This window comes from Gymnoscopelus microlampas (genome assembly GCF_963454915.1).
Source record: "Gymnoscopelus microlampas genome assembly, chromosome: 12".
In the NCBI taxonomy this organism is placed as follows: domain Eukaryota; kingdom Metazoa; phylum Chordata; class Actinopteri; order Myctophiformes; family Myctophidae; genus Gymnoscopelus; species Gymnoscopelus microlampas.
In genome coordinates, this window is record NC_139949.1 from 22749747 (window position 1) to 22773602 (window position 23856).

The window sequence follows — 23856 nt, forward strand, 5'->3', positions numbered from 1 at the left end:
TCCGCAAGCTTTTGAGCTTGTAGATCTGCTACCTATGCTGTTTTTGAATTTGAATCCTGAAAAGTAACAGTTTTGGACACATGAGGTTCGACCCGACAGAGACGATATGCAGCCTCCTAACATTATGTTGATTGAGCCTGCAGTTCCTATGGCCTTCTTGACTGAACCTCCTGATCAAACCTCATACATGATGAGAGCATTAAGCATGATTTTAACGTGTTCTATTTTAGGCAGTTTTTTAGTTCTTCTGATGTGTTGTTGTGGGAGCTCCACACCATCTTAATATAGGATCAGATAAGACACACCTTGTGTCATAGCAGGGACAGCAGAAAGATTGAAACACAAGAGAGGTGCAGTTATGAAACTAAACCAAGTAAAACTAAATCTGTATGTATTATATTAAAATAGTAAGCTTAGATATTCTCTCCCTATTGAGTCCCTTGACTATCTCCATTTGCAGAGCTTCTCCTAGACGTTTAAGGCTCACAGAGAGAGGAACATTTATTTTGACATTAATAGTCCCACAGAGCGAAGGCAACATAAAAAATGAATGTCCATATTCTGCTAATTCAGTTCCATAACTGACACCCATACAGTTGAATACAGCACCTACTTAAGGTACTTCTACTAGTATTTTGCATGTCTCTCTCTCTCTCTCTCTCTCTCTCTCTCTCTCTCTCTCTCTCTCTCTCTCTCTCTCTCTCTCTCTCTCTCTCTCTCTCTCTCACACACACACACACACACACACACACACACACACACACACACACACACACACACACACACACACACACACACACACACACACACACACACACACACACACAGGAGATTATAGGGCCAGCTGCTAGTGTTGCTTAACACAAATACACACTCCTGCGCTAAGCCCCTCAGAGCACAGTATAGATTGTTTGGACCTTGATCATCCCCAGTAACTGTATGAGAGAGAAAAGGGTGGGGGGGTTGGAGAGGGGGGGGGGGGGGGCTTGATAGGATGATGGTGCTGTGTTCTATTAAGCAGGGGGAGGTCTTTGGGCTGAAGGGAATTGTAGGATTGGATGGGAGAGAAACAGAGCATGCTCAGTAGCTCTTTTTGCCTAGGCAAGAAGCTCAGCTCAGCTCAGTTTCATCTGCAGAGAGAGAGAGAGAGAGAGACATAGAGAGAGAGAGAGAGAGAGAGAGAGAGGAGAGAAGGAGAGAGGGAGAGAGAGAGACTGCTGCATATGGGAGAGTGCATGTGAGCAGTTGCCCCTGCTGTATTCTCTCTCACTCACACAAACTCACCTAGGCAGATAGGCATGCGCACCAACCCAATAGACTACCTCACACACTCTAACGCATGAGACCGAACGCGGCTGGGAGAGGCTGCCCCAGCAGAGCTTAGGTTTTAGCAGCATCCGAGCGAACGTGAGTGTTGGCTGGCAGCTACATACAGCCCTCTGTCCTCCTAACCGGAGCTGGGACCCCGAGGCTGTCCCTCCTCTCACTCTGCCTGCTCTAATGGGTCCTGCTGCAAGGCCCCAGGCCCCAGGAATTACCCCACTTAACACACAGCAACACAACATGCCAAGACGGACTAACCGGCCGGCTGATGGGGGAGACCTTGCTATGGGCATCGGACAGCACTTCCTGCACTAATGAAAGGCTTCAAGCTTGCCTGGTAAGACTGCAGATATACACAGTATGCATGCACACACACACGCACACACGAGCGTGCAAGCGCACATGCAGTAGGCCTACTGTATGCACATTTACATGAGACTGACAGTATACTATACACCATTCTTTTGATGCCATCAATATGTTGGTTGGTGTTTCTGTCTGTCTGTCTCTCTCTCTTTCACTCTAATGCCATCTGTTCACCACCTCACCCCACCCCACCCCACCCCCAATACTGTGTATTGCTACAGTGTGAGCTCTCATCATCTCCTCTGTGGAGTTAAAACCCTGCATCCGGTCCTTGTCATTCCCATGCACCTTCTTTCCTGAGCTTTCCCCTCTCTTTTTACTCCCAATTCATGTCTCCTCTTCCCTTCCCCTTTCTCCCCATTTTCTCCTTTTTTTGTTTTACTGTCTGTCTGTCTGTCTCTTGTTACTGTAAAGGTACAGCATTTGCCTTGTTTACATGTCATTGCACTGAATGGCATTGAATGCAGCATCGACAAGTGATCGGACTAGTTTGAGTAGCTACATGCGTGTGAATCTAGGGGTGACAAGTCCACGGTGTGTGTGTGCGTGTGTGTGTGTGCGTGTGCGTGTGCGTGTGCGTGTGCGTGTGCGTGTGCGTGTGTGTGTGTGTGTGTGTGTGTGTGTGTGTGAGAGAGAGAGAGAGAGACCTGCTGTCTACATTCTTTGTATATTAGAGTGTTCATTCATGGCAGCCGGCATTCAAGCTCCAGTAGCAACAGGCAGTGTTGGGGAGTATTAAACCACATGTAAACTACATTCATATTTTCAGAGTGGTTACATTACTTTTGATTCGATTTTTTTCCTTTTTGGTGTAACTCCTGAAACGACAAACAATTGTTGGACACAAAAGGAAATATATTATTATTATATTTATTATTTTATTTGTGTTTCTTCTCTACTGTATCCATTTGACCAGCCCAGTTGGGGATCTGAATAGTTCCAAGTTAAATATTTGTTTTCTTTACTGTTTTACTAATAATAATGTAAAATGTTAGCTTAAAACAAAAATATAACATTCCTTACAATTTTGTCCTTGTGAAAATCCCAGATGGGATAGTTTTGTTTAAAACAGTTTTAATACAGACTGTATTCCAAAAAGCTGGATTGTCACCTAACCTTAGATTTTTTTTGGCTATAGTTTTGAATGCTTTAAAACATTTGCTATGTATTAACAAATGTTAAGAGATGTTGCATTCTATTTTAGAAGTTACCAGGCTAACTAATTAATCCTGCTTGATGCAATACCCCACCTGGACTCTAGGTTCTGGAAGTTTGTTTGCCTGACCCGTGAACAAGTGCACTTTTTGCAATAAACTCAACTGCTCAACATTTGTTGCCGGCAATAAACAGTACAGTACATTCTGAATTTGATCTTTTTTTTTGTGTAGTTTGTCAAAATAGATTTCTCCCTGTAGGGTAGCTTTGCTGTAGTTCAAACTTATCCAGTGTGAAGTAACTGGTAGCTTGCAATAGCTTCCCCAACACTGGCAATAGTGGCACATAGGCCTATACTACCACCCTATGGCTTCGGCTTACTGTCATTTACATTTGAGTCTATATTTACTTACAGTAGCCTACTACATCAAGTGCAAATGCAGACAATGCTTTACCACGTTTAACTGCGCTAGGTCAAATTCAAAAAACGTTTCTCTCATAATAGTGGCCATGTGCTTAAGAGAATAAGTAGGTTGTTAATTATCTAAGAAGAGGAAGAGGTGGTGTGAGGTACTTTTTTTAGTTTTGACTTTCAAACTGAGGATTGACTGTCACTCTGACACTAGGGGACTGACAGGCTACTGTTGCATGTTGCTAACTGTTGAGTACAATGATCAGCAATGTGGTGGCATTCCAATCATGATGGCCTAACGTACGCTGGCAGCAGTGCAATCGTTACACATTATTTACAATTTGAAGGATAAGCTTGCTTGCAGACAGCTAGTGAGAAAGTTAATCCGTCTGAATTGGTCCACTCAGTGCCATTTAACGCTGTAGAAGATTAGTCCTACAAAGTTCTGTGCTGAGGGTCCTATGTTGTGATCACAATCTCTAATGCCAGTGGAAGCTGTAACTTACCCCTAGCAGAAGCCTAAGGGGGCTAAAGGGCGGCCAGCTGTCCAACATAATTTGGCAGGACACTATGCTATGTCCAGCTCTATTTTGGATACACCTTGCCTGGCTTTGATAGGATAAATAAAAATGCATGTTACAGACCAACAATTTGTATTCATTTGCTGAAGACATGCAAATACTTCTTTCTTTCTTTCTTTCTTTTTTGTAACACACATTAGAGTGTATTTCTCAGCAGTGGCTATAACTTTTACGCTGGATGCCAGTATGCACTAGCCTCGTAACCCTCCACTGCAATTTGATTTCACAAGGGAGTCTGGCCCCTTCCCCTGTGTGGGCGGGAGTAGTAGTGTTGACAGACAACCCCTTCAGCCAATCAGCGCAAGAAAACAAGTGACGTCATCTCAACGCACTGTTAGCGTCACTAGCAAGTAGCAACATTAGCAACTGCAAACAAACTAGCAAAGTACCGTATCCATTATTCGTTATGGCTGAATCTGAATTGTTTAATTGCTGTTATTTCTGCAATAACTTCACTAATGGCTGTTTTTATACTAACGTTAATGTTACCGCCAGTTAGTTAGCTCTGCCATGTTTGTTATGATAAAGGGTCGCCCAGTAGTCACGTCATCAACTACACCAGTCGGTCCCTGGTTGGCCAACGTGCGCTGTCAATCACAGAGCCCTGAACGCGGACGCTGATAGGCTTGGCAACGTTTTGAAGACGGCGGAACGCCCAGACAGGGCTTGAGACCAGACCCCCTTGTGAAATGGAAATGCATGTGATCTTCCGGGGGGGGGGGGGGGGGGGGGGGGGGGTACTAGGCACACAGCTAAAGTCAACGCAGTGGCTGTCGCGTGAACTCCACTCTCAAGCAGTGAAGAGCAAAACCTCAGCTATAGAGCTTGATTACATTTTCCCCCACACATGTCAACATGAAGAATGCCACTTAATGAGGATGAGGAGTGAACTATTGCCCTATGAGAGTGAACCACATACATGATAAATGTCACGCCAATTATGTTTAGGTGCTACTTTGATACCAGCGGCAAAGGAAAGGGTGTTGTACAAAGCAATATGACCTTTTCCACACATGGGTAAACTGGGGATTGACACAGATGAAGGTACTGTTAATATAGCATGAATTCGAATATGAAATCCACTGGCTGAACAATAGATGTTTTGTTTTCACCGCAGGAGACTTTAGATTCAGACGGACTCAGGTGGTTACATATCGTAGGCTACTATGCTATGCAGTAACACGGTAAATTAAACACACCCATAAATAATGTTATTACCTCTTCAGCATTAAAAAAGGTCCATACACAGCAAAATGGCTGTGTTAGTGTTGGATATACCCACTCAATCTACCCCGTCATGATGTCCTCCCAGGGGTCCACACAGGGTATGGAGGGGACATGTCCACCGCAATTCTTCTTTCTGTACACTCTGTCCCCCAAACTTTTTTTTTTACAAAATTCAAACTAATTTTGTGACAACTCACACTGTCAAAGTAGATAGTTTTGATAACCTGAAAAAAGGCACATGCTGACACCAATTCCAGCCAATCTGAAGGGGCTACACTGAGTGACATGGAGCAATGAGACACCTGGCCACAACATCTCTGTGGCATCTCCACTAGGCCTGCTTGTAACTTATAATTGTTCCTTGCTGTGACAGCTTTAGTGGTCTTCGGAGGTTAAAAACCTAGTGTCGAAGCACAATGACAGTTTTGGGCACTCTAGGCTCAAGAGTGTTGCTGTGTGTCATATCCACAAAGACAACCTGGACAACCTAGATACTGTGGGAGACTGATTGCTCAGTGATTCTTTGCAACAAACAAACAGCACAGACACATTTGGGTGCTTTACTTAGGCTAGATATAGGCCATTATGCTCAAATAATACAGGTTGTAGACTTTAGTTTGTTTACTTTGTTATGATGAATAGGCCTATAAAACGATGTAATTATCCCCGCCAGGCCGGAACAGTCAAAGGCTGTTCCGGATAAGTGTATAATGAGTGTTTGTGTGGATCTCACACTTCATGTGGCCAGTCTCTGACGTCAGTCATCTTTGACGTGTCTAATGTATGATGTATGACTCTCATTAAATGACTTGCCTCCTACAGAGCCAAGCTGTAAACTGGTCTTATCCCTGAACAATCACTCCTGAAATAATGGCTACGCCAAAGTTGAAATACAGATCACCTTTTACAAACAATTATTTTTTGAAGCCATGCATGTGGTCACCGCAGATGTGAGCCTGCTAGTTCCAAATGCGTTTGTTGTGTTTTGTGCCTGATACTGTATACAGTATGCAGTAGTTCAGCTCTGAGCCTAAAGCCTGACTCATACTTACAGTATGCGACGGCGACGCGTTATGACCTTGTACATCTGCTGTTTTTGCCATACACACCGTCGTATGACGAAGTATACAGTAACCAGCTCCTCTTTAATAGCTTGCATGGTCAGCAACCGAGACAGGAGGATGCTTGTGAAAGCACAGTCTCTTACAGCAGGGGTTCCCAAACCTCTCCATGCCAATACCTTCAAGTAGCCGTAACATCCCTATTGCAGCATCCCCATTGCAAAATGGCTCAAAAAACAGAAACAATAACAACAAAACGACCACGGCAAATCTACAAGCTCGCTACACTAGCTGCTATTTTCACTATTTGCTATTATAAATAACAAAATAACACATGCCCAAAATAGGGATGTTGCTTAAAAGTGGTTAAACTGGCACAATAATCGTTGTGCCAAGTTTAATTGACCGAAGTAGATATTAGGCTTTTGGTCTGCATGCAGGGCAGTACAAAAGTGTGAAAATCCTCACTCTGAAAGTGTAAAAATGTACCCTCATAGGTTTATTTTTACAGTTTCAAATTAACACTGCATGGAATCAACTTGCATTATGTTGTGGTTCGAGACCACAAAAGGATATTGACATGCTCATAACTCAAGGAGAATGGATTAATCTGCTGAAGCCAATTTGCTACAGTGTACTACAGTATGTGGTCCAATAGACTGATTCTATCAATACTCGAAGCTCTTGCCTTGGAGTTGTAACTCCATTACAACTCCACATGCAGCTACAGTACATAGCAACCTGTGTACGTATAAACTGTAAAAAGTCTGCTAACAGAGAGTGTGTGGGAGGGAATGCGATGCATGTATAAAAAATAACGATGCCATGATTTCTAATTAAGAACGCATCTGCTGGTACAACTGCTCATCATTGCACTTCTGCAGCAATCGGAAAAAAGTAGAGCTGAGATACTTGAGAATTGACTGTGTAGTGTAGTGAGTGTAATGGAAAAAGGCTGGGCTATTATAAAGCCGGCATATATGCAATGTTATGGGGGGAAAGAACGAGGAATATATCGTCTCTGTCGGGTGGAAACCTCATAACGTCCAAAACTGTTACTTTTCAGGATTCAAATTCAAAAGTAGCAGATCGACAAGCCCGAAACAAGACTTTTCTGTAGAATGATCAGCAGTGGCTGTGGAATGTAGAACGGCCGTCGGAATCTGAAGGTTCCAGGTTCTATCCCCGGCTCCTCCTGGCTATGTGTCGAAGTGTCCTTGAGCAAGACACTGACTGAACCCTTAACTGCTCCCGGTGAGCAGGTATAGGTGCCTTGCATGGTTTCCTCCGCCATCGGTGTGTGAATGGGTGAATGTGAAACACATTGTAAAGCGCTTTGGAGAAAAGCACTGTAAAAATGCAGTCCATGTACCATTTACCATCAAGGGCATACATGTTCTAAAAAACTGTTTGAATAAGGAGATAGGAGGTTTCTGCCCGACAGAAGGCTACATCTGCATGATACAGCCACCGACTGTACATGTGTCCCTCTTTTTTTCAAGCTGATAACTAGAGCAGGTGAAACGTGCCTGATGAACCGTGAAGCTCATCTACGAGTTCTTTAACCCTAACTTAATGATCAGATAACATCTGCTGCAGCGCTGACACACGTTGGCCTAATGGGTGCTGATGGAAGGCTTTTGTAGCAACCAGGAAGACATTATATATATATCGATACATCTTCAGAACCTGCCATGCTCTATAGCAGAAAATCTACAGCTTATTTCTCATGACTTTGAAACCAATTTCTATGTACTTAACTTAAAACGAAAATTGGCTGGGTGGTTTATAACATAATCCTGTGGTCAGACAAAAATGTAATACATAATCGTGTTTATACTAGGCTAGGGTACTTGAACTTCCTGGTTGCGGGATCTTTCTTTTCTTTCTTTTTTTTTTACAAAATATGTTTATTGATTTGAATAAACATACAAAATATAAACATAGAAACAAAGAACAACAAAACAGCTCAGACACAACATTATAAATTGAAAAAAAGAAGTAAATGGTAAAATGGTAAATGGTGCATTTATATAGCGCTTCTATCCAAAGCGCTTTACATTGATTGTGCAATTAACCCATTCACACACACTTTCATACACTGATGGCGGAGGAAACCATGCAAGGCACCAACCTGCTCATCGGGAGCAATTAGGGGTTCAGCATCTTGCTCAAGGACACTTCGACACTAACTCTAGGGGAGCGCCCCAGCCCGGGATCGAACTGGGAACCTTGCGGTTTTCCAGTTCACTCTACTCAGCCACTCTACCCCTGAGCCACTGCCGCCCCACTACCCCTGAGCCACTGCTGAAGTGTACAGAGACAGAAAGAATACAAACCAAGGAATCACCTCTTGGACATTGATAGCCTCTTAACAAAAAAGGATAGACACCATGTAGATTAAAATAGCCGTTACCAGTAGCACGAAGACATTAGTAAGACAGAATGCTGGCATACAGGGAGGCTAAGGTTGGTATGGAAATCCCCCAAGCACAGTGGCGGACAGCGAAAGGTCCAATATAGACTAAACATGGATCCCAGATCTTATAGAAAGTGTCCGACTTGGAATGCAACATGCATGTAATGTATTCACAAGGGATACAGTCCATTATAATATTATGCCACAATCTTTTGGATGGACCAACGTCCTTGATCCAGAACAGAAGAATATTCTTTCTGGCTGCAAACGTTAGCAAGTTGAATAACCTTTTTATGTTTGACATTTACAATGTGACCAGGGGAGACCAAGTAGAAGACACATGGGATTTAACTCGATAGGAACACCAAAGATAACAGAAAGTTCAGTTACAATATCAGACCAATAGTTCAGAAGCTTCACACATGGGACAATGGGAACGCACCGGCATCCATTTTATTTTTGAGAGCAGGAATTAAATGTATACGGTCACGGTGTCTGTTTACAGAGTCTTTAATGTATAGCAGGTACCAAGGTGCAATGCTTTATAATCACTCTTGCATTGTTGCTGTTGCAGGAGAGTAGCCTATTAGCATCCATACAGAGAGTGATCACAGACGCTGACATTTCAGCGCTTCTGCATAAACACTGTGCAGCGATAAATGTTTCATTGCCATAGATGGGGGTCCTGGGACCACCGCTTGCATGTTAGAGGAAGAGGAAGAACACGCTACATGGTGCCAGCAGGAAAGGGAGGACCAAAATGTCATGTGTATACATGCTGTACACCCGTACGGATGTGTTGGATGCATTACCATGCATATCGTCTCTGTCGGGTGGAAACCTCATTATGTCCAAAACTGTTACTTTTCAGGATTCAAATTCAAAAGCAGCAAAAGTAGCAGATCTACAAGCTCGAAACTTGCTCTGGCTTGCGGATCTGCTACTTTTGATGCTTTTGTGTGACGCTGTAGTATGATCAAGTAGGGCGTTAATTTACGGGGAAAAAAACACAAAAAGTTAGATAATGGAGATAAGAGGTTTCTGCCCGACAGCAACGATATACAATTCTGTGAACTGATACCAACGGTCCATTCTAGGAAATAACTGACAGCTGTTGAAAAGGGGTTAGATAAGGGTTTGAAAATGTACAGTAGATCTGAGAGAAGAAAAATCTCTAATTAAATAACTAATGTACTTTCACTCAAATACTATTATTTAAACGAGAGCCCGCCTTGTAATGCCCAGCAAGCGCCATTGACGTTATGATGACGTTATGATGACGCCCGGTCATCACCCCGGTGACGTTCAGGACTTGGCCAGATCACAGCCCATATGGGGCTGTGATCATTTACAGGACGTCATCACCGGGACATCATATGGACATTTGGACAGCAATTTTGGGTGATGAGAATGTGTTTAGATGACGTCCTGGAAGTGACGTTTTTGTGGTCAGGATTAATTTAGGTTGAAATCAGGTGATATTCTGGGCCAGATCTGACTTGTCTTGGTTTGACTTGATCTAGTAGCCCCAATCGAGACGTCACTGATTGGTCCGGGTCCTGACTGTGCTTGCTGGGTGGGCTTCACGCCACCAACTATAATGTGGGCTATGTACATCTGCTATTTCTGTAATTTTTGGAAAAATATCGAAAATGTTTGGAACATTTTGAATCATTTTGATTTTGTTTTTTAACACAAGTTATCTCTTCTGGTGGTCCCTGGCACAAAACATTTTCAGATGGGGGGTCCGCGGCCATTGGCCAAGTACATTCAGGGATCCTTCACATGAAAAGGTTTGAGAACCATTGGGCTATAGGGCTGTAAAGTGGGGGTGGAGGGGGGTCAATGGCCACTTCCCTACTTCCTACACACCCCTACTTCCTAGGGTACCCCTACTTCCTATGTACCCATACTTCCTACGTACCCCTACTTCCTTTGTACCCCTACTTCCTACGTACCCCTACTTCCTACGTACCCCTACTTCCTACGTACCCCTACTTCCTACGTACCCCTACTTCCTACTTACCCCTACTTCCTACTTACCCCTACTTCCTATGTACCCCTACTTCCTATGTACCCCTACTTCCGGCACTCCTTCATTGATCGCAAAAACACACCTGTACATGATCGTCACTGCATCTTGAACGTTTGTGATGCTGTCCTCACAGTCAGCATTTTTTTAATAAAAAAAAATTGCGCGAATAGCCGATCAGATTGTATATTTTTGCTATTCAACGTACAATAATTATAACTATAAGTATATAAGGCTTAAAAAGTGTGTGTGTGTGTGTGTGTGTGTGTGTGTGTGTGTGTGTGTGTGTGTGTGTGTGTGTGTGTGTGTGTGTGTGTGTGTGTGTGTGTGTGCACATGTGTGGGTGGTCTCAGCTTGTGTCAGTAAGAAGGGGTGCTCCAAGAACAAAAGGTTGTGAACCACTGTTTTAAACATCTGGCTACAGCGGCCACATTTTGCCATGATGATGCGCGTGATGATGCGCACGCACACACACACACACACACACACACACACACACACACACACACACACACACACACACACACACACACACACACACACACACACACACACACACACACACACACACACACACACACACACACACACACAGTTGTCAGTTCTATTCCTCTTTTTCCCCTTTGTTTTCTCAAGAATTTTAAATGGGGGAAATCATCTCTTTAAAAGTATGACCATGAACAGGCCCATATAGAATTGCTGCATGTAGAAAGGGCTCTGTCTGCACCGTACACATTACCATTTTGTACATCATAATCACCTTCATCATATTCACTAACGGCAACCTCCACTGGCTGCATCCTGGATGCTCTGTGATTGGCCGCTGCCTGGCACAGTGGGCTGTGCGCTGCGTGCAGATTGGCTGCTGCTGTCTCAGGCCATATCATAAGAACCTGTCCCAGGGGGGTTGGAAATCTGGGTTAGTCGACAGAATGGGATACACTGCATGCAAGGGATGGATCAGAGGGAACAGGGGGGAGAGAGAGAGAGAGAGAGAGAGAGAGAGATAGAGAGAGATAGCATTATCAAATGTATTGGTATTTGGACAATGGTTCATTAGGTTGCCTCTGTAATAGATAATAGGATGCCATGGCATGAAATTAAGAGAATAAAAATGGTATACCACCCAATACAAAAAGCCTTTTCCCCACCACAGAGCTGTCAGCTAAACAGCCATAAGAGTATCAGCAGCATCAGGGTCAAGATGTTAGGCTATTCAGCTGTAAAATCAGCTTTTTGGTTAGCAGTTTTTCACACATACTGTATAGCTGTTTTTTATACAGTACTAACTTCTATAATGCATTATTGTATTCTGTACTGTACTGTGTATTCTGACCTTAATTGTGTTGAATATAATGCATGGTGGTATATCAGTAAGTGAATAATATTTTTCTGAAGTCAGCAGAATACTATTTGTTTTTTTTTGTACAGTGGTATTAGTTAAATGAAGTCAAATCCACTTAAATACTAGATGTGTACTGCTTCAGGTTTCTTTTATAATACAATTTAATTTAATCAAATGTTTATAGAGACTTTTTAACTTAGCTATTAGATGTGGCTGACTGAAAACTTGGTGAATATAGAATTTGGTCAATATAGCCTACGTATATTGAGACAATATCACAATTAGCTGATAGCTGATATCACAATTGTGTGTATTGCCAAAACCTTTATTTGTTATCTCTGCCAGGCCAGGGAGGCAGAGTTTTTGCCCGTTTGTCCGTGCGCCTGTCCGTGTGTCTGTGTGTCTGTGTGTCTGTGTGTCTGTGTGTGTGTCTGTCTGTCTGTCTGTCTGTCTGTCTGTCTGTGCACCACTAGATTGATCAGCATAAAAAAATGTCATGCGAGTGCTACAGCAAATCTTTCAAATTGGCCTCATGGTAGCCTATAATACAAATAGTTGTCTATTATATATATATATATATATATATATATATATATATATATATATATATATATATATATATATATATATATATATATATATATATATATATATCACAACAGCCAATCAACCCCAAATTGGAAGTTGAGGGACCTCTACAGAGTGCACCTCCAAAAGCATTACTACAAATGTGAAAAGTTGCACCGTATGTCGTGGATACTATTTCCCCCGGCAGCTTCCTTGGGTCCTGACAGCTGTAACACACGACTTACACAGCTCTTGCTAGGCAGCCCAGCCTGGTGGAGATGTGCACTCTGTGTAGTGCCCCTAGTTTATTTATTTGTTTAGTACTGTGTTACACTGATACAGTACAGTAATCTCTGCAGTTCCATTGTGTTCCATATGGTCTCTGTCAGGTGGAAACCATTATGTCCAAAACTGTTACTTTTCAGGATCAATTACAAAAATAGCAGATCTACAAGCTCAAAACTCGCCGCTTGGCGCCATGTTTTGAGCTTGTATATCTGCTACTTTTGATGCTTTTGTGTGACGCTGTAGTGTGATCAAGTAGGGCATTAATACACAAAAAAACTCAAAAAGTGAAAACCTGGCGATAAGAGTTTTTTTCCCGACAGCAACGATATGGCAATTGACTTTAAGAAGAAATCCATACTTTCATCTGTAGCCTACCCCCTTATTACCAATATTCATTTAGTGGAGAGTGTCTTGGTGTCTTCTATAGATTGCTAGTCTACTCATAACTCATCGTCAGGCACATGACTTTGTTCATTCACCGTTCTTTAGTTGCTGTGCACTGCACATAGAGTTATGATATATGGCACTGCAGTATGTTGTTTCTTGTGAAAAATGCATTTCCGTGTGTTTTATTCCATAGGATAGAACAGCCTTGAAGTTAAATGAACCAGCACATAGAGAAGGTCACCAGGCATTGTAGAATAAACTCAAGGCCGACAAGCAGTGGTGGAAAAAGTACTCAAATGTTTTACTTGAGTAAAAGTATCCAAAAGTGAGCTCGCATTGTGAGCCTGTAGATCAGCTATTACAAATAGCCGAAGTGTATATAGGCTCAAGTGGCTAATGTATGTTTTGTAATAATCAAAATCTATAAGTAACAAGTAACGTTTTCAAATAATTGTAGTGGAGTAAAAGTACAATATTTGCCTCTGAGATGTAGTGAAGTAGAAGTAAAAGTATTGGCAATTGGAAATGCTCCAGTAAAGTGAAAGTACCTCAACATTGTACTTGAGTACATGTACTGTACTTAGTTACTTTACACCACTGCCAACGAGGCCAGTGTAGAGGTGTGTAGTTGAGCTCACCGCCACATGACCTCAGTGTCCTAAATTAATGTTATTGAAAGGATTTGGATGAATGGTCAGCAATGCCATCAGTCTTACCCTTCTATGAATAGTTCCGCACGATAATGCATTAATCAATGGTTGACCTTTGGCCACAGCATGCACCGTACAGTATGTCAGATATCGACTGAGAGATATATGACGTTTCAAGGCCTTCCTTGTGTTGTTAATGAAGATACATTGTTTTTACTCATTGCAGGCAGTTATATACTGTAGCCTACTGCACATACAGATGTATGTTCAGCTAATTATTAGAACCAAATACACAAAGAACTATGCATTTCACACAGTTAAAAGTTTATCAAAAGTAGGAATAGTTCTTGTAAATACTACTGAAAAGTACTGTGTAATGGACTAAAAGTGATTGATTGAATACTTTATTTTGCAATTTGCAAATAGTACAGTGGTATATACAATCATGCTAAAAGGATAACACAAAAACCCCTAAGGGCTTGTTTCCATTGTGGTCCTGTGTTCTCAATTCATTAAGTGCAAGGTATAATGTGACAGATGTTTAGAAGAGTCAATATTATTGAAAGGACAATTAGATGCAACACAATAGTATAGTATTTGTATCATTTGTCTTGTTCCACACATTGAATCAGTGGTTCTCAAAATGTTTCATGTCAGTGAATGTATTTGCCTCGGACCCCCATCTGAAAGTATTTTTGTGCCAGGGATCCCAAGATTTGTTTCAAATGATACTGGAAAAATGTAAGGTGTAATGTGAAGTACATAGTTAAAAGTACGGTAAGTGATTTTCTTTGGTTAAAATAGGTGTTAAATAGCTATATATTCTGATAGTACTCATTGCTATAGAGTGTTTGCTCAGTAACAGGAGTCTCCATGTCTCTCCAGCTCTTTTAAACAGAAAATGCATTTTCAGGTCGGGATACCAATTTTATCCAATCAGGATAGAGAACTCAGACAGGATACAGATTACACAAGTGAAATTGGAAGTGATGACACAAAGAAATGAGCAGACATTTTTTTTAACTGGAACACTGATAAATGGGTACTCTCTCCTGATTGGCAGACATTTTGTCACCCACCTGAAAATGTATTTTTCTGTTTATTAAAGATCTGGAGAGACATGGAGACTCCTGTTACTGAACAAACACTCTATAGCAATGATTACTATCAGAATATAGTGATCTAACCTTTTAACAAAAAAACGTTTTGTTTTAAACCAAAAATATCACTTACCCTACCTTTAATATTATTGAAAGGCCAATGTGATTAGATGTAACAAAATAGCAGTATTTGTCTCATTAGTCTTGTTTCACACATTAAATCACCCATCTGATCTGTTGGTGTTTCTGGTTAATTGCCTTAACCCTTAATCACCACACTTTCTCTCATCATCATGTCCCTCTGGCCAAAGTGAACAACATGTCATCATGGGAAGAAAGGAAGGAAGGAAGGGAGGAAGGGAGGAAGGAAAGAGGAAGAGAAAGCAGGTCATCTGTGCTCTGATGCGTCTCTCTATTTAAAAGATCCAGCTGTGTTTGCAAATCCATGTGTGCATGTCTGGGTGTGCATGATGCGCCCGTGCTCTTTGTTCGTGGGATCCATGACTAAAGAAACAATGCTTCACCCTCAGGCCTCACAGGCCTGACATGTAAAGGCCCAGCTGGCTATACAGTGTTTATGATCGAATACTGACTGGTGTTATTGAGAAACCTTGTCCTGAACCACTTTCAACCACGGCTTCCCTATTTTGGGGCATGTCATTATATAAAATGATATAAAACATTATATAAACATTATATAAAAATAGCGAAATAGCTAACTACAAGCTTGTAGACCAGCCATTTCCGCATTAAACTGTAGTACAAGAAGTAGTAGAAAATGGGGCTTAAATGGTATTTTATTTTATTTTGATTTAATTCATATGATTTCATGTAATAGCAATAATTTCCACACATAATGTCTGGAAATAATATTAGCTAATAATAATGATAATAATAATATCTACAGTTATTAAGGTTGCCATCTCTTGTCAACCCCAGGTCTACAGTACATTGTATTCCAGCACTCGACTTTTTCCCACCACACATTTGCAATTACAGTAACACAGGCTTTTGTACTATTTGTCTGATATCTATTGTACCATACAGCCTAATGCAGCGGTTCTCAAAGTGGGGTCAGGGGCCCAGCATAATGAGTTAATATCGCATCAAAATCAATCTAATCACTTTACCCTATACACATCGGCTCTTTGAAAATAGCGGACTTACAGTACAAGATCACAATGCTTCGCGTTGTGACCTTGTAGATCTTCAAAATCTCTCACCCAGCGTGAGAGATTTCTCACCCAAAACATCCTTCTTTCACCTCAGAAACATCTCAAAACTTACCACACTCACGCTAGCAGATTCAGAAAAACTCGTCCACGCCTTTGTCTCCTCCAGGTTGGACAATTGCAACGCACTTCTCATCGGGATCCCTAGCAAGAGCCTTCAAAGGCTCCAGTATATTCAGAACAGCGATGCTAGGGTCCTGATGACGGCCAAACACATTCATTTGGGGGTCCTTGACATGAAAATGTTTGAGAACCACTGGCCCTAAATCAAATGTACGTGCTGCAATGTGTCGTTGCGCTCTTTTGTGAGACCTTTATGTCCATGTGCTTTGAGGTTCGCTTTTCTTTAATGATTATGATGGGCTGTCACTGCAGTGAGCGTCAAAGGGAATGCCTCGTGTCATGCTCATACTTGGCAAAATGAAGAGTGTCTGAGTTTAATTTCATGCAGTCATCAGCCTCATATATGGAATATGAGAATACAACATGACGCGCATCAAAACACTGATAGAGTATGTGTCTATTTATTTGCCAGACGAACACAGAGCTTAAGGGCTAATCTGGTTACAATATACATCAACTCATCAAATACGTTTAATTAGAATCAAGGAACCGTTGGTTCATGTGTTTTCACAAGGGATAATAGGCTCATGTTACAGGTTACAGGGAAAAGACTCGCTTGACACGATTAAAGACACAAGTAAAGCAGGACATACAGTAGGGGACAAGAAAGGGGGACGTATACTGTGATATAGGAGAGTTCACCCTAATGTACATCTTATGCGAGACAGGAAAAGGAAGCCAAAAACAAGGACAAGGAAGGATGGACAGTGGGGGACAATGCGTGTGTGTGTGTGTGTGTGTGTGTGTGTGTGTGTGTGTGTGTGTGTGTGTGTGTGTGTGTGTGTGTGTGTGTGTGTGTGTGTGTGTGTGTGTGTGTGTGTGTGTGTGTGTGTGTGTGGGGGGGGGGGTGTGGGGGGGTGGGGGTGTGTGTGTGTGTATGCGCGTGTGTGTGGGGGGTCTGTGTGAGGGGGAGGAGCATTAATCATGGTGTGACTGTGAGGGTTAACTGACGTCAATAGCTTTCATTCATGAACACCATATTTCACCTAGTAAAGGGAAGGGGTGGTCTCTCTCTCTCTCTTTCTCTCCCACACACACACACACACGCTCCATCTGTACGAAGCGATATCCATTATGCAAAACGGCAACAGGAGCAGACACCTCCACACTGCTCTGTGTTGGCATCCAATCACAGCAGTGGATGTGTGGTGGCCGAGAGAGGAAAGGAAGAGGAGATAGAGAGAGAGAGAGAGAGAGAGAGAGAGAGAGAGAGAGAGAGAGAGAGAGAGAGAGAGAGAGAAAGAGAGAGAGAGGGGCTGTGTGCAGCAACAGCACCAGATGTAACGCATGTCTGAATCACCCTGCAGAACCACAGAGGGACACACAGACAGACACAGAGAGAGAGAGAGACACAGAGAGACAGAGAGAGAGAGAGAGGAGGGTGATGGAAGAGGCATGAACCGGTGAATTCCACTCTACCACTGAAGATGAATTGGGTCGCTAGCTGTCTGCTAACATCTGACCTCTTGAACGGAGCGGCTGTCAAGGATTTTTAGGGGCGGGTCTCCCTATCCTCCCTCCTCTTCTTGCCTGCTTCGTCTGATCCATCCATCCATCCATCCAGCATCCTCCTCCTCCTCCTCCTCCTCCTCTACTCCTCCTCCTCTTCCGCTGTTGCTGTCTGAATGAATGGATGAATGAAGCAGGTAGAATCTGACGCTGTGGTCTTCCATGGCTGCCAGCAGGTTGGTTGGCATCACTCCTTTTGAAAGGTCTCTTCCAGTGTTTTGCTTTTTTGTGCTGTTTTTAGTGTCTGTGTTATTCTGATGCTGTGGTCATATGATGTGGCATCAACCTTGCACCATTTTAGATTCCCGGCATGTCAGAATGCTGTGATTAGCGTTAGCATGGCTTGGGTTAATTAGTCTCAATGTAATGTTAAACACAACTGTTCATTTTCTCTGTATACTGTGCAGCATCATCGCAGTGTTTCTGAGCATCCATCGCTGCATTTAATGCAGTTAAGGAGGACAATAGGTGATGTCTTGACCTGACTATAGTCAGAGACTGAAGGACTTAATTACTCTGTTTTGATATGGTTTCAGTGTGATAACTGGTTTAATTCGGACTATGGCGTTTTCAATTCCTGTATTTTGATTTGTACATTTTACTCTGTTATTGTTATGATTTAAAAAGGAAAAACCTCCTTTGTTAAAAATTAGCACATGTGCTAAAACACTGAAGCAAAGCATCTGGTCTGTCCGTCCGATGTGATCGTGATGTGTTAAACACAACAGTGAGTGTGTATATCCTATCAGCCGTGCAGATGGGACACTAATGTGAAGAAAACTATAATTTCTAGATGGCAAGAATGTGATGATTTTTAACCACATGAACCCTCTATTCTTAGTAAAAACGTACCTGAGATAAAAATGTACTTGGACCACTTATTTTTTCCATCTACACCAAATCTCTTTGCCAAAAATAGTAAGCTCACAGCATGTGAGCTTGTAGATCGGCGAACGTTCTCCCAATAGGGATGCTGGGGTTCAAAAGGTTAAGGAAACAACATCCCTCTAGGTGGGCTGCATGGTGTTTCTACTCTGCATGTCGTGCAGTGGTGTCATTCATTCATTAACGTGCGCCACAAGTCATGACGACGTTTGCCAATGCCAGTCAATCAGTTCTATGTAACAGACGTCAGTAGCCATGGGATGTCACCTCATGAAGACCAGGAGTGACTCATCATGTGATTCATGATGTCATTTGACCTTTGATTGAAGGGTGCAGGCTGACACACGACCTCTCTGTATAATTACCAATCCCACCCAGCTCTCTAGGCTGTGGACACTGGGCCGGGTCAACCATACATACAGTACAGTGTGAAGCGCTGGGATTGGACAGTCGGTGATGCTCACATAGCACGAGGCACTGGGATTGGATGATTGACGATGCTGTGATGGATCGATTTGATTCTCCGAGGAGGATTGGGTTTGACAGATCTGCCAATACATGCTGCCACTATCTGACATTAGCTGCCTTTTATGTATCCCTATATCTTATTAGAATAGTTGTTCATAGTTAACAATGCAGTGATATTATATGGCATAAGCAACAGTGGGCCTCAGAGGCAAATCACATACTTCACTGACTAACAAAATGAAACTTAGAGAAATCGTACATCACATGAGAATTATTTGTTTAAAAGAGTGCATCGTCAGTGCATCCTCACTCATGCTTTCATTTATCCATAATGCTTATTTGTTGCTATCAGAATTGCCAACGATACATTACATAGCTGTTGCATTGCTTTTGGGATAACACCTCAAAATGGCAGCTGTATCTATTCATCCTCAACTAGGTCAGGTGAAGGCAGTGCGTATTTTTCATTCAAACTATATTATACAAGTCTTTTACAGACGATATTCTTAACAAAATAGAGTATTTGCTGGTAAATGAGCAATCTATACTGTATAAACAAACACCTTTTAAATGAACTTATATGCCAAATAATAATGTTAATTTAGATGTATTCATCAGGGTCGATGGAGTAAATTGACCACTTTTAACATTTTCACAAACCCTTAACAAACAATAAAAGTAATAATGTTTTACCAACATTTTTTACCAAAGTAATCGTCTCTACCTGAAAGTAAAAAGCAGCTAGAAGGGGGAGAGGTGTAGACAACAGGTTAGCTTTATTCTCAAATTATTAGGGATGAGATTAGTTCACAACATGTCGCATTGGAACACATTGTGAGCTTGTAGATCTGCTATTTTTGAATAGCCAAAATATAAAATAGAGCGTAAGTGTTTAAACGGTTCCTTATTTTACGCAATAGCATGTTTTGATAGTTTGTGAAACTAAGTTCAGTGTTTTGTTTTGTGGATCAGTTATAGTACCTGTGGGGTGTACATGCTGTGTTTATGCTGTAAAAAGGTACTGTATACCAGTGTTCATTTTTACAGCAAATTCTGATTTAGTCTTAGTCTTAGTCTTTTGAATAACACACCATTTAGTTTTCTCCTATTTTAGTCTTCTGAAATTGGCTAGTCTTAGTCTAGTCGACTAAATATCGAAATCTTAGTCTTTTAGTATTTTAGGCTTAACAAAATGAACACTGCTGTATACTCCTTGATGAAATGTGACATGTTAGTCGGACTCTGATGCTATGCATAATTTGAGAATAATTTGTCTGCCAAAATTGTACCTAAATCGTTTGGGTTTGTAATGGTGTTATCCTATTTTATAATCATAACAGTCTTGGCTTTCATGATCTTTTTGTCATAATGCCAAATGAAGAGTAAAATGTTTTAAAGAGGCTTTTTTACATAGCAGCAGTGTTCTCCGCTGCTTTTGATTGCTTTTTCTAATCATGGCATGGATGATTTAAGAACAGTGTGTCTCTGTCCGCAGTGCCTGCTGTGTGTAGTGATATATTTATTACTGCACGTTATAAATGTATCCCCCATGTGCAAAAATGCACCTCCCACTACAGCAACTTAAAACGACTTCCCACAGCCCTGTGTACATGTCATGAAGTTTAGAACAGCAGGTGTTTACATGTTCTTCAGAATAGCATCAATAATGCAGATGTTTACATAAATGTGCTGCTATGAGGCGAGGTTAAAAAGGTAGCTGCAGTGGCGTGTTCAGGGTTCTTAAAGGAGTAGTTCACCCAAAAAATGACCTATTTTCTATCAATTACACACCGGCGGAAAGATTCTCTGGACGGATTTCAAATTATTGGCTTAGGAATGCAACAAAAACTAATTCAAGGTTTCATGCGGTGTGTAATTGAAAGACAAATAAATATTTTTTTGGGTGAACTACTCCTTTAAGGGGCAGTTCACTAGGCCAGTATGTGCCGCAAGGAAAGCTAAAGTAAAGACCACATAGCTTGCATAGGTACACGTGCATCAGGTAAGGAAAAGTATTCCACAGCGGCCGGCCAGTCCGGTGACAGGCGGTGTTCAGGCCTTAATGCTCAAGAGTCTGGTGGTAGCTGGGTAGAAACTGTTCACAAATCGGGCATTCAGGCGCTTGATACTGGCAGTAGAGCTTGTCTGACCGTTGTCGCAGAAGTGGTGCGAACAGACTCTGGCTGGGGTGGTGATTGTCCTTGATGGTGGTCGGCAGTGGTGGACAGTAACGGAGTAAATGTACTTGAGTACAGGTTCTGAGGATCAGTACTTTACTTGAGTATTAGATTTTTTTGATCCTTAGTACTCCTACTTGAGTACATTTCCAAGACAAATATTTTACTTTTACTCAAGTACATTTGTAGGAAGGCTGAAAAGTACTGAATACTTTTAAGCCCACTCCACATCCACACCAATGATTCGCCATGCAACTCCTTGCAACATGCAACTACTTGCAACCACTTGCAACCATTATCCCCAATGGCAGTTGCAAGGAGTTGCATTGGTGCGGTTGACCTTAAAACGGTTTTGTTGCAAGGAGTTATGACTAGTTGCATTGGTGAGGTTTTGCCTTTAGGTTGGCAATTTCTTTTTCTTCCCTAAAATGCAACTGGCCTAACTTCTGCTCTCACACTAGTGTTTAACTTCTGCTCTCACACTAGTGTTTAACTTCTGCTCTCACACTAGTGTTTAACTTCTGCTCTCACACTAGTGTTTAACTTCTGCTCTCACACTAGCCGTGTTTCTGGCTTCCCCCTCCGCTCGCCTCTTTGTTACAGTACATCTTGTATAGGTGTAAAGGAGTGAAAGTATTTAGTTCTGGTTCCTCAGTCAAAGTCGAGTACTTTGTCCACCTCTGGTGGTCGGCTACGCTGAGCATTGACCATGCACCACTTCTCCTATAATTTCTGGAAGGAGGGAAGCTGACCTCCCCTTGACATAATGGTGTAATAGTTTACCATTTGAGCATTTGGGCCATGCTTGGAGGCGCATAGGCTACACCGTTTGCATTCTGAAATCAAAGAAAGAGCGACAGACACTGGGGGACTCCCTGGCATTGTTGAAAAGCAACAACTATATTTCTGTCTCCACACAGCACTGCCAGTAACTCGACTCGGAGCTCCCCTGCTTGCTCGCCGGTCCTGCGTCAGCGGTCGCGCTCCTCCACCCCGCAGCTGAGGCTGAGCCCGGAGAGCGAGAGCGGTGCCATGGTGGAGAAGGAGAAGGGCCCCTCAGCAGACCAAGCCCCAGACAAGTCGCCCGGCACCCCTGAACAGCAGCAGCACCCCCATCGCACCTACTCCCTGTCCGGACACCCCTCCTCCAACACCCGCAGCAGCGGCAAGAACTCCAAGGTGAGCGGGCGACAAACTAACTCTTGGCCACACATTAGACCAGTGGTTCTCGAACTTTTTCATGCCAAGGGCCTCCTCAAATTAACGTGTTTTTTGGCCGCAGACCCCGATCTGAAGATATTTTGTGCCACGACACCTATACAAGATTTGTGTTGTTAAAATGTCATTTTTTTCAAGATATAAACAAGCTAACAGTACAGGCTCACAACGTTGTGAGGCTTGTAACATTGGCTATTTTCGAATAGCCGGTGTGCATAGGGTTAAAGTGATGAATCTGGTTTTGATGCTCCATTCACTCTCTTTAGCTGGGAACCCCTTCAAGGACTCCTAGGGGTCTCTGGACCCCACTTTGAGAACCACTGCACAATGTGAATCGTTCCATGTATGGGCACTGATGCATCACCGCGGTAATCATTGCGCTCAGTACAGCAACCTAGTTGGACCCTTTTTTTTTGTTGATACAAGCGGCCCGCTTGTTGAGAACAGTCAGCACCAGTGAGACAGAACACTCGGCCTGCTTGTTGAGAAAAGACAACCCCTTATATTAAGTTGGTGAGAACAGACTTTATATTATGTTAGGAACTTGTTAGGCAAAAACACTTAGAACTGAAGTGGACTTTCGAGCCATGAGAGGCACCGCCAAGCGAGCTCAGGAGAGCGAGTTGCTGTGCCGAACGTTTCAGCCGACTCAGCGCCGTTCGAGCTATGACAGAATCGTAAATCATGGCTGCCAGATTTGATCAGGTCCAACTAGGTTGTTGTCCAGAGTCTTCTTGTATTCGTCACCGCCGTACGCATCAAAATCAGTTTAACCACTTTAACCCTATACGTATAGGCTAATTACAGCAGATCTACAAGTTCATTATGCAAAATAGCTGCTCATAAAAAGAGCAGCACATAGCAAAAATAACAGATCTACAAGCTCACAACACGTTGTAAGCTTGTAGATCTGCAATTTTCTTTTTGAAAAATTAATAATTTGGAATATTTTTGATACCCCATATACAACACAAATGTTGTATGGGGGTCCTTTGGCGCAAAATATGTTCAGAAGGGGGTACGTGGCCAAATACATAATTAATATTTAATGATAATTAATTTGGGGGTCCTTGACAAGAAAAGGTTTGAGAACCAATGCACTAGGGGCCTTTGGGAACTGACATGACAAATAAATTGTGAGGAAAAAAAGGGGAGTAAAGACCATAAGAATAGGGGAGGAAAAAGAGAATAATGTAGACCAGTGGTTCTCAACCTGTGGGTCGAGACCCCCATGCTTTTGGGGGGGTCCCCAGATGACAGTAAAATGACAATTTAAGGACTTTTAAGGCCTGATTAATACCAACAAAAAATATAAATAAAACTAAAGAAAT

The 23856-nt window shown here is 42.3% G+C and overlaps 1 protein-coding gene across 1 annotated transcript in view; it reads left to right on the forward strand.

Annotated features, from left to right (window-relative positions):
• Positions 1–1583: 1583 nt before the first annotated feature.
• Positions 1584–23856, forward strand: part of LOC311057477 (protein Aster-B-like) — a 51764-nt gene continuing 29491 nt past the window's right edge. Inside the window, exons 1-2 of the mRNA XM_084074435.1 lie at positions 1584–1660; positions 22228–22486. Coding sequence (XP_083930561.1) covers positions 1638–1660; positions 22228–22486 — 282 coding nt within the window. The 5' untranslated portion in view covers positions 1584–1637. The remainder of the gene's footprint in view (positions 1661–22227; positions 22487–23856) is intronic.